This window comes from Prinia subflava, chromosome 6 (assembly GCF_021018805.1).
Source record: "Prinia subflava isolate CZ2003 ecotype Zambia chromosome 6, Cam_Psub_1.2, whole genome shotgun sequence".
NCBI lineage: Eukaryota > Metazoa > Chordata > Aves > Passeriformes > Cisticolidae > Prinia > Prinia subflava.
The window spans coordinates 19,782,615-19,794,897 of NC_086252.1; the positions used below are offsets into that span (position 1 = coordinate 19,782,615).

At 36.6% G+C, this 12,283-nt stretch overlaps 1 protein-coding gene across 3 annotated transcripts in view; it reads right to left on the bottom strand.

Moving 5' to 3' along the window:
* The window catches only part of PPIG (peptidylprolyl isomerase G), a 22,350-nt gene continuing 10,067 nt past the window's right edge, over positions 1-12,283 (bottom strand). For all 3 annotated transcript variants that reach the window (XM_063400558.1, XM_063400559.1, XM_063400557.1), the window contains 10 exons: positions 10,152-10,259; positions 9,612-9,656; positions 7,833-7,920; positions 6,709-6,738; positions 6,477-6,616; positions 4,350-4,554; positions 3,148-3,315; positions 2,577-2,661; positions 1,629-1,765; positions 1-1,279 (listed from right to left, as the gene is read on the bottom strand). In XM_063400558.1, coding sequence (XP_063256628.1) covers positions 160-1,279; positions 1,629-1,765; positions 2,577-2,661; positions 3,148-3,315; positions 4,350-4,554; positions 6,477-6,616; positions 6,709-6,738; positions 7,833-7,920; positions 9,612-9,656; positions 10,152-10,259 — 2,126 coding nt within the window. In that variant the 3' untranslated portion in view covers positions 1-159. The remainder of the gene's footprint in view (positions 1,280-1,628; positions 1,766-2,576; positions 2,662-3,147; positions 3,316-4,349; positions 4,555-6,476; positions 6,617-6,708; positions 6,739-7,832; positions 7,921-9,611; positions 9,657-10,151; positions 10,260-12,283) is intronic.

The window sequence follows — 12,283 nt, forward strand, 5'->3', positions numbered from 1 at the left end:
TAATTTGTTTTTCATTTCAAGTTTATTAAAACTTTAGCAGTACAAATGATCCAGGTTTTAGATTATCAAAAGACCAAACTGAAGTCCACATCTTTAAAAAAGGCGTTCCCCAAAACGTCTCTAAAACTTTGAGACAATGGAAACATTAAGTCCACAAACTCATCCATGCCTGTCATCATCTGTTCCAGGACTTGTTTCACGATCAGACTTTTTATCCTTACTAGGGGCATGATCTCTTTCCTGACTCTTTGATTTTTGGTTTATTTCTTTTTCTGCTGAGGATCTGGTCTTTTCCTTTTCTTTACTGCTGCGTGAGTATGATTTTTTTGATTCTCTCTCTTTGCTACTTGGTCTCTTTTTTGAGTCTGGACTTCTATCCTGATCTCTACTAGACTTCTTTTCTCTGCTAGATTCAGGACTACTACTTTCACGGCTTTTTGAACGCCTCTTCCTTTGGCTTTCACTATCATTCCTCTTATATGAGCTTCTGCTTTCCCTATTTGAATACCTCTCTCTATTTCTGCTTTGACTTTCATCCCTCTCTGAACTCCTTGATTCTCTCCTCCTCCTGCTTTCTCTTCCTCTGTATTTATCTGGTGTACCTCTCCTTTCTCTGCTTCTTGATCTTCCCCTCCTTCTTGTTTCTCTGTCTCTATTCCTTGAGTAGTCCTTACTCCTACTGCGATCCCTGTCCCTGCTTCTCGATCTTCCTCTCCTGCCCCTATCTCTGCTTTTGCTCCGATCCCGTGTTCTGCTGCTGGAGCTGTGTTTCCCTCTAGCATGCTCACGCTCTTTGCTTCTTGACTTGCGTTTCTCCCTGTCTTTGCTCTTCCTATGCTCTTGTTCATTGCTTCTTGAGCCTGCTCTTTTACTTCTCTCCTTGCTCCTACTTCTTTCTTTCTCTCTCCCTCTAGAATCATAGCGCTTTTCTTTTTCTCTACCTTTCTCATGGTCTCTCTCTTTGCTTCTTGATTCTAGTCTCTTTTCATCATGTCTGCTGTGCCTGGAGTCTCTTTCTTTACTTTTTGATTTCTCTCTGCTTTTACTATGGCTTCTAGATTTAGCTCTCTTCTTGGCTTTGCTTTTGTTATGCTTGTCATCTTTTTCTGAATTTCTTCTTGTCTCCCTGTCTTTACTGCTGGATTTGCGATCTTTTTTCTTCTCTTTTTCCCCTCTTCGGCTTGGACTTTCAGAAACTTGCCTGTGGTCTGATATTCTTCTCTCTCTTCCTCTTCCTGGGCTCTTTTGATTATCTTTCTTGGTTTCATTTATTTCACTCCTTGGAGAGAAAAAGATACCATTTAAAAAAATTTTTCATTTCCCTCCACTCTGAAAAATTAAACCAGAAGTGAAACACCTTCACAACTAAAACTTCACATCAGGTCATTTGTATTAGTAACTATGTATTTGTAGCAGCAAGGTTAAACTCAGACACAATTAAATAATGGCATAACCAAGTCAGCACCCTAGCTTCTTGAAAGCAATTGTGACTGAAAACCTAAGATAATATGTATTACTTTTAAATAAACAAAACAAAAAAAAATTAAGAACTAAAAATTAAAAAAAAAAAAAAAAAGTATGTTCCAGAAAAAAATAAATCAACATGTTCCAGAAAGAAATAATCTTACTTGTCTCCTTTAATCCATCTCTCTCCACTAGACACTCTCATTCTCTGAGCTCTCTGCATTTCTTGCCTCCAATGTGGAGGAGTTTCGCTGCGCCGGAATCGATCTCTCGACCTGGATCTGGAGGGTGTCCGGTAACGCTGGGAGGCAAAAAGAGAAAATCGTGCCTTAGTTTGAATTTCTCGTGCTGTGATACCCCGGCAGTGGGCTCAGAACTGCACCTAACAGGACACTTCACATGTATACACCACGTTTCCACTGACGAGTTACTAACTTACTGAAAATGTATCTGACATTCAACTACACAGGGAATACAAAGTGTCTGACAAGTAACTGATTTTAAGGTCAGGTCTACCTCAGGATTTTGTAGTCTGTTGAGATTTTTTTCTGCTACTGTTAATTCACACAAATGCTAATGTTGTTTACCAACAATGAAGATTTGTATCTTTGACAATGTAAAAACAATACTTCACACTTGTTAAGGATTTTACTAAAAATTTGAGGGACAGAGACTTCAGTTATTAAAAACATTTGCTACATGCAGCACATAGCATATGGCTACACAATATTAAAAGAGCCACTTTGACAGCTCCTCCCTGCTGTCAAAAAGGGGAGAAGTCTTCCCTACCTTCTTGGCACTGATATCTTACTGGTTCTGTGCTCACTAGAACCCTTTTTGAGCTAGTTCAATTCCCCAATCTAGACACTACCATATTAACTTAAATAAAACATTTTTATGGTTTCTTCTCACCTGCTTCTTCAAAGAGACCCAGTATGCAAACAAGTAATTTAATTTTCTTTTCTGTCCTACTACAAGCCTCAGTCCCCACACCAATTATGATGCACTTCTTTTTTTAAAACCAACTATCCCAATGAATATGATTAGTAACACCAGCACTGAGACTGTGCTACCATCTTGCTTATTTTGAAGAACAGATTACAAATATTTACCCTTGGTCCTCTTCCTTTTATTTTCCTTCCAGATCTGGTGACTAACAGCCTTCTCTGATATGTTGACTGTGAATTTGATAGATTACTAAAAAGAATTAAAAAGAATGATAATGTTTGTACAATTAAAAAAGAAGGAAAATCAGTATTAAAACCTCTTCAGAAACTAAATGAAAACACACAATTTTATTTTACAGCAGACAGTAACATCCACACAGTAAAACTTCAATTTGTAACCACAATAATCTTGCAAGATTTCCAGGGTTTTTAATTTTTGAAAAAAAAGAATAAATTACAGATTCCGATTGGACAGTTCCAATGCATTCTAAATGAAATTGATTCATTATACATGTCATTTTACATTCTTTATTCACTAAAACCATTTTCAAAGACTAAGCCTTTGTTCTAGAACAAAGACAATAGTTTCCAACAAAGGGAGAAATATTTTTCATCCAGCAGTGCTTACAACATGGAACTGTTCAATATGGAAAAGATTCAACACTGGAGTTCTAAAACAGTAATGTGACCATACCATTGGCAGCACAGAGTCAGACTTTAATCATATATATAGTACCTCTCTCTTTCCTTCTCTCGACTTTTTCTCTCTTTTTCTTTCTCATCTGCTTTAGGAGGACTTTTCCTCATCAGGAAGCGGTTTTCAGGTACAGGAGGAATTTCTTCAGGACGGACAGTAGATAAAGGCTGTGCTTCAGTATTTTCATCTTCACTTTCACTGGATGAGCTTTATTTTTGTATAGGAAATATGCATAATGAGTTATTTGGATGAGGGAAGACATTTCAATCCATTTAAATAATTCAGAATTTCTCTTAATTCAATATACAATGATACCACAAGAATCTCAGAAAACAGAGCAATTTCAGAAACAATTTTATTCCCCCCATGATATCTTTGTTCCAAAGTATACAACTGCAGGAGATTTCTGACCAGCACTTTTTCTCTACTAATTCCCATGGTGCAACATTGAACATATACATACTCTCTATTTAGATACAACTTTTTTGTTTAATTTATTTTCTTTTAAAAACACTATCAAGAGACTAAAAATTCAGATTTTACACTAGCATATATAACTGTCTACAGACTATAGTAATTCCAAGCAATTTACAAGCCTCTGTGCACCTAAGCCCATTTCACAGAAACAGTGTTTAGGCAGCACTGCCCTGAGTGAATGTTTCTTAAATTTCACTGCTAGCTTAGAAAAATGTCACTTGCACTGATACAACTTTTATCTCATGCTGAACTATAACAAAACTATTAGATTCAAAATAACATTCTCAGAAGCAAGACTGCTTTCTCAGTTTTATTGTCTTCCAATGAAACTGCAAGAGTTTTGGCATATCAGACAAAAAAAAATTAACCATGTTAATTTACTAGTGTTGTGTTTAATTTTTCTATATTCTTGCATACTGCATTTTTGTAAATTCCACTGCATATGGTTCAAATGGAATTGTACAGAAGTAAATTTATGGCAACAAACTATGCCTACCCATTTCAAACTTACCACTCTAGTTTTTCAAGCCTCCTGAAGTTTTAGTCCATTCCTTTACTCCTTTACAAGCTGCAGTACATAGGCACACAAAAATGACCCTTCATGATCATATCAGAAAATTTATTCTTGTACATGGAAACCAATTACCTCCCAGACTGCAAAACCAGCATTGCTAGTTTCCAGAAAAGTAGTCTGTAGTTGTAAGACAAGAGAACGGTACTGCATGGTGTACATGTAACAGAACAAAACAAAAGTCAAAACTGACCTTTTCTTGCTTTTCTTTCTCTTTTTCTTTTCTTTCTTATGTTTCTTGGAATTTCTTTTATGTTTCTTTTTTCGTTTTTTAGATTTCTCTTCTGAAGCACTCTCAGAATCCGATGATGAATCAGACGATGACTCTGAATCGCTTGAACTTTCCGAGTCATTGGAGGAGGAAGATGACTTGTGTCTCTTCTTTTCTTCTTTCTTGGCTTTAGATCAGAATAGCAAAGACATTTTAATATTAAACACTTCTAAACTCATCTCAGAAAAATCACTCCATCTAGTATCTGTCTCTGATTCTTAAAATTGTGTCATGAGATTACTTCATCAAAATACTAGAATTAAGAACAAATTGACATTTTGGAAAAACATTGTTTCTCCACAGTGAAATAAAGGATATGTCTAGGAAAACAAGACATTTTCATAATTTTTAAGTCTAAAATTTATACTGTCACCCACTTGCAGAACCATGTAAGTTTTCTGATGATTTTTCATACAACAAGGAATTCTTTAAAATTTATTTACAGGGTTTTCATAAAAAAAGATTCTTTAGCTTCAAGTTTCACCTGACTTCATCAAATCACTAATAAGGGAAATTTTGTCACTGAAAATAAGCAGAGATTAAACCAAGTACTCACTGAATTTAGCTCACTATCCTAATTTCTCAGGTCTTACACTCAGAAAGCAGTGATACAAAGAGTAGTGAAAGGTTTCCTCTTCAGAGTGATGGAGCACACTTGCTCCCAATTGAACAGGCTGAGGTAACACTTCTAGGTAACAACAAACTAGCTGGAGCTTAATTCACAGAACTGCATCAGAGACGTGGCATGCATCCCAGCAGAAACAATCCTGGCCTCTTTCTATGGTCATAAACTTTATGGATACTTTCTTTCACGTTCCATCGTTAACAAATCCCCGCACTGGTGGAGTGGATGAAATTCAATGCCATTGCACCGAATCTCATTCATTTCCAGCTTAGCATCACAGACACAAGCCAGAGCTGTGTGACAACTGAGATGGGCTCGGTTGGTCAGAGCACGGTGTGAACACCAAGGTTTGACCCTGCTATGGGCCGTTCACTGAAGAGCTGGACTCTGATTCTTGTGGGCCCCTTCTGACTCAGAACACACTGCAATTCCCTGACTTACACAAGGTGTTTTCTACCTGTTTATTCACAGACCTCACTTGATACAGACTAACAAAAGCCTGACAACCGACTGAAAAACTTGGGTCCTTAAGAGTAGGTTGGTCTTCAGTCACTTCCAGGTGCAGAATAAACTAGCAAGTAATCTTACCAGTTTAGGGCAGCCTGCTGATTGGAATCAGCTTGTTCTCATCAGAAGTTTTTAGGACTTCTTACAAAAAATGCTTCCAAAAGACACTTCTCTTTGTATTTCTGATTTTTCTTGTATGTCCAGACCAAGATAACTGCTATCTGTTCTCCAAATTTTGCTCAACTTCCTTATTTTAGCACTATATTTAATAAAAACAAAACAAGCATCCTGGCTTTCTGCTGCTGAGACTCTCCATGGTGACAGCAACATCTTAGATTCTGCTTCTCTTAGAAAATAAAGCTTGATCCAAGTTCTCATACTATGTTCAGTTCTGAAATGGCAGAGCAGGACATATCTTCCAGAAAGAAGGAGAGATTCTGTCATATTCCTCTTTAAGAATAATTTATAGTAACTTATAAAGTCTATGAGCTAAAGGGCCAAATCCAGGCTTTTATAATCTAACTGTGTGTTCTGAAGCGTTACCTTAGAGCAACTTGAAACAAATTCAGTACCTTCTGAAGAAGTACAAGTTATCAAATAAAGTCAGACTGCCACCAATCCTCTCAGTATAGCATTCTCTTTGATATAACAAGTGCTTGCCAGCTTTGTACTGAAATGTAGCTAGTATAAGAAAATTCAAGACAGGAGAAGCTTTGAAAAAAAAGCACGTATGATTGTTCTTTAGTGTCTTTTGCATCAACAACATTTAAGTTCTTTAGAAGACAGACTGCTCTGCAACATTATTCACCTTTTCACCAACTGTGCCATCACCTATCACAAGTTTCTAAATATTTTTATAAGCAGCCAACATGGAAGAAAACAAGCAAAATGATCTCATTTGCACAGTTCAACGTTACCTTTGGATTTTGGAATTAGCTCTCCACAGCTCAGTATGCGTACTTCAGCATAGGGTTTACTAGATGCATCTGTTTTCTGGTTTTCTATTTCTCTCACAACCTCCTGGCCCGAGATGACTTGTCCAAAAACAACATGATGCCTGAATAATGTAAACAAAGTAAGTATTCTTAGCACCTAATTTTCTCAAGGCAGTTTCCAAAAAAATGTAAGAAGAAAATAAGAGATATTTACCCATCTAAATGAGGTGTAGGTTTAGTTGTTCTGTTGTTCCCAGATTTTAGTTTAAAGAGAAAAACAAAATCAGTATTAGTGAAAAGCAGTCAGCATTTGAAGCATGTTGTCTACACATAGGAAGGTGAACATTATTTTGAATGCACTAATAAAATTGAAGAAAACCAATATATATCAGTCTAAGTTTGTGTGCAGTTAAAAACATTTAATGTTCTATATGTTAAACTGCCTATCCAACAGAACACTTTGATTGTTGCATTTTACTGAAAAAACCACAAAAATTGCAAATGGATTTTTAGACAGAATCCTCATAGGATATAATAAGTTTCTACTTAATAAATCATATAAATACTACTAGGAACAGATGCAAAAATCTGCATGAAAAATGCAAATAACTTTCTACACATTAGAAAATAACCAGAAAACTGGGGAAAAAAGTGTCTGCATGTGCAGGTTATTTGACACAGAAACAGAACCAACTCTCTCTCAGCTTTCCCCTACACTGGCATTACAAAGATATGTATGTCAGTTATGGCAGAGTAGAAAACTGGGATGATTGGAGCAATGATCATTTAGAAATCCCAAAATAAGGTTTTAATGCTGACATCCACAACTCGTTATGTTAACCAAGGCCATGAAATTTGAGTAAGAGTGATGTATTTTGAGACTATTTTCTGTAGATAATTTAGATTTTAAAAGAGTCTACTGCAATGTGTTTTTAAAATTTAAGTTTTACCTACAAGTAAGACTGTACTGGAAAGCTATTTTGTGATTAAAACAAGCCCTCTGCTATTTTTGAGAGTGCCCAGAACTGTTTTGCCACCTTCCAGAAAATTAAGAGTACCAAGAATTTTACAAGAAACAAACAGGTTTGCTTTATTGTCCGAGTTAGAACACAGCTACTGAAAGCTATCAAAAACCTTTTTGCACAGAAAATTAAATACAAATAAGCACATTAGGGGTAAAAATAAGTACATTAGGAAAATGGCTACTTCCAGGCAACTTGATAAAAAGACATCAACTTTGCCTTGGCACAGGACCTGGTCTTCAATACTTAAAAGGATTCCCTTTACAGCTTACAAATAGCAAACCATATACACAATTCAAGACATTTCAATACTTACATAAAGAACTGTGAACCATTTGTATCTTTCCCTCGGTTGGCCATTGAAAGGAGAAATTCTTTGTTGTGCTTTACAGCAAAACTTTCATCTAAAGAAAGTGTTCTCAGTTACTTTTTAAGCATACAATATATGCTTAGGTAAATGCTTTTGTCTAAGTAAATTAATCCTAATTAAATAAATCTATGAGTCCCTGGAATAAAAAGTTGTATTAAAAATAGACTAAATATAACAGCTATTTTTAAAACATATCATTCTGTTTATTCTATATAACAAGGAGAAATGTGAATTAATAGTTTATAGCCTGAGGGGGGAAAAAATTGAAATTTAGTATTCTTGCAGAAAAGATCGGACTCCCACCAATGACAGCAGAGATGTTTAAGTTCTTGATTTTTTTTTTTTTTTTTTTTTTTTTTTTTTTTTTTTTCCTGAAGAGAAGCTATGTATTAACTATTAATAAATACCCAATTTTCAAGCATTTTGTTGTTCTGGGTTTTTTTTAGTACACATGCATAGTTTGATAGCAATCCCATACAACTTGATTGTCTGACAGATGAATTTATCAAGCTGGCCGTTAAGAAAATTAGTTTAACTTCAATGAATCCTACTTTTTATGAGCGAGTAATTGTTAATAGTTTAAACTAAATCCCAAGGAAACTATGAAAAAAGTGTAAAATGTAATCACTGTTCTTCATTTAAGACACCTGTAAGAAACAATACTCTTCCTTCTTTCCCGAAACAGCAAAAGGGCTTTGTGGGAAGGAAATTCTTCAGACATGAGGACATTTGTTCAATACTATTTGGATACAGATGGCAGGAGGAAGTATTAAAAATGTACAGTATTTATAATGCTACTGTCACTAGCCATGAAAAGGATGGTCCCACTCACTCTCCAATCACTTGCACAATAGCATTAAATGTCAGTCTAATCCTATGGTGCATTGGTTAATTGATCCACAAAAGCAGAACTTTCCACAAATTCAGTTTCATACTGTGGCCAGCCAAGCTGAACAGCCAGCCTGCTATTGCCAGAAGATAAGTGGAGGTTGTGCCCATTTTCCCCTTTCTCCCAGCCATACATTTCCTCAAACCTAGTTACTCACTTGTGTTGGTTCTGATGCTTGCCAAATTATTTAATTGGATCCACTCACTAACATGGAAACATATAAAATTTTTTTGTTGCAATTATCTTTACGCATTTTAGCAAGCTGAATCAGGTTAAAGTCTGCTCAGAGAGTCAGAAGAAGGTAAGGCCTCCTCCCTCTTTTGGCAGTTGCAAACTGTTGACTCCACTCAAGGTCTGATATAAATTTGCAGCCTGGCCCTGTGACTGCAGTGAATAATTCTTTTGTGTGCTACAAGCTCGAACAACAACCAATGGTAAAAAAAAAAGTATCTGGGAGGGGAGAGGGGCTTAACCGTGCCTGGGGGGCAGCAACCCAGCACGTGGGCCTAGGTGTAACACAACAACTGCTCCAAGAAACAGAAGCTCCACTACACTCTGGACAACACAGGCTGAGAAATGCAGCAACTACAACTTCTTCTGCAACACCGGCTGAGAAAGAACCAGGACTGTGAGAAAACTAAAAATTCTCTCATTAATTCACCTTGGGTTCAGGAAAGCAGGGCTCTATGTGTTCTTTTAAATAAAAATTTGCAAGGAAATCCAACCCCATCAACAACTTTCTCACGGAATTCAGGTTTTATAGAACAGAGGCTACGGAATGTAAAGGTGATTGTTTATTTTAACACAAAAATAGAGCAGGCTGATCAAACTCTTACCTTCGAAAAAGCCACCATAGATGGATTCTCCTCCTCTGCCATTTCCTTAAAAGAGGAAGAGTGACAAGTTAAAGTAGTGATTAAAAGAATCACATTATGTGGAAGGTGCTTCATAATACTGATGTAACTGCATCTAAGTCACTGACATCATTTTTCAAGACATGCAAACGCAATCAAGATGCATCTTTGTAATTTAAAACAGCAAACTTGAAAAACAAGAAAGTATTCTCCCATGTATTCAGCAACAGTCTCCCTTTTTTCTTTATTTCCCAGCAGCAGATATATTATTTTATTCTCACATTTCAACCTTTCAATAGGAGGTATTTAGTTCTCTGAAGACTTGAGATAACTTGAGCAAAAGTGGGTGTATGTGTGTGCCTGCACATTTTTAAGTTTATTATACAAGTTCTCATGGAAAGGCTCTCACACAGAAGAAGGGGAAAAGCAGTGATATTTGTCAGAGAGTAATTAATGTAAGTAAATGGTTCTATACAGAACTTCTGCAAGCAGTAAAGTTTTCTTTAAAGATTCATGTCATACCTTCACTGAAGTCACCTCCTTGGATCATAAAATCCTTCACAACCCTGTGAAACAGACAACTTTTGTAATGCAATGGCTTTTGGGTGGACTTTCCTGTACCCTTTTCACCTAAAGAAGAAAATGAACAAAACCAAAAATTACTCTCTGTATCTTAGAATTTTCATTACAAGAAAGTGCTATGTAAAGCAGTCAACCAAAATCATCTTCTGTGCTCTGAAAAACTGGCTTGTGAGGCAGACACTTACCTGTAATACCAGTAAGAAATAGGCATTCAAAAAAAATATTCAACAACTACTTTCTGTCTCTACAGTTATACTAGAAGAACTCCTTACTGACATTAGTATACAACTCCGGTCACTTCCATGCAGATGAAATGAAGTTAAACATGCAGCTGACATTTATGACAACCGGTATTGCTCAGAAACATGCAAGAAACAACCAGATCTGTAGTTAAAACACAGCAAGGTTAAGGTACCATAAATACTTGTAAGAGAGCCACAGAGGCAGGGGGAAGAAGGACTCTCATTCCCTCCCTTGCTCATGATGACAAATGCCATCTTCCTCCCTTGCATCAGCTCTGCTCTCTAAGCAAACTCTGCTTCAGCTACAACACAATGGCCTCTCCCTGCTCAAACAGGGAAGATTTCTGCTGAGTTGGTAAGATGAATGGCTCCAGGTGTGAAGAGCAGAGCCAGCCTCACGGTAACACTGAGGTAATCAGTGGGATTTCTCAGGGAAGACCACTCCTCTCCCTGCCGGCAAACTGTGAGACAGCATCTTGTAATCTTATCCTGAGCAATTCAACTGGCAGCTTTTGCCAAGGGCAGTTGCCTCCAAGCTTGATCTGTAACAGACTGGTGTCTCCATATGGATTGGAATAGAAAAAAGCCACATTTGAAAGGAACTCTGATAAATGTGAAGCTGCGTATGTTCCATTAGCTTGGTGTATGCCAGGAAAACACGGAGCTGTCAATCTCTGTTTTACAGAGACAGCACACACTTTTCAAAACTTCCAGAAAAGAAGATAATTAAGAAAACAAAAATTAGAAGTTTGAATAATTTGCTAATGATCAACATCATAAACTTTCTGCATATTTTTCTCACTATTCTTATATGTGTTAAGGCAGCAAAATAGTTCAGGATCTGAATTTGATTATGGATGTCAGCAACAAAGGATGAACAACATACTTATTGCTGGCCTGAAATGCTGTTCAAAGACCTCAATTCACAAATATAAGGGAGTAGTAGGGAGTAACACTTTTATTTAATAATCTGACTTTTGGGAAGGTGACAGCAGATCAAGAATGCCATGGTCATGTGTTAATATAGTCTCAGCCATTAAAAAGCACTCAAGTTCAAATTTGTTAACAAATTTTGATAATCTGATTTTGTGCCAGTAAACCTATTGTCAGATCAGATATCTGCATTCCTGCAAACATCCTGAAAGGTGTGCTGCATGTTCTAGTTAACTTAACATGAATGTAATTTTGTATCCACACCTGATTCAGATCATATTTGTACTGCCGAGGGATTCACTATTAACAGCTACGGACTCCTGACCTGAAAAACAACCAAGCTGGAAGGACAGGAAGCAGAAAAAGCTGAAGGAAGAAATGCTATTTATGCATTCACAAAGTTATTCTTGTGACACTAAACTCAAGTTTTACTAAGCTATCAGTGTTTGCAACTAAAGTATGCAGTCCACAGGAAAACGATTCTATTTGTAAATGTTCTCAAGAGAGAATCTTCTGAGCATTTTCCTCAAGAAATACACTTTCAATAGGAGTTGAAATCACCAGCCTTCATCAAGAAATTAAAATAACAGAAAAAACAAGTGATGAATACCAGCACTACCTTTCAAATTCCTCAAAGTCTTATAAGACTGAAAAGGAAGTGTGCATGGTTGACCTCTTGCTGGCTACCTTTCAAGACTGGATGATGTTATATAATGTCAACAGTAATATCTGTGCTAGTAACAGAAAATCAGCTTACTGTGCCTGTATTTAAAGTTGGTTAGTATACACTCCCTGCAACACACTAAGCCAAAGCTACAACTGCTTTGTCTCTGCATCATATGTGTAGGATCTTATGTGTACCATCAGCTAAATCTTCAGAGGTGTCAAGAACCAATG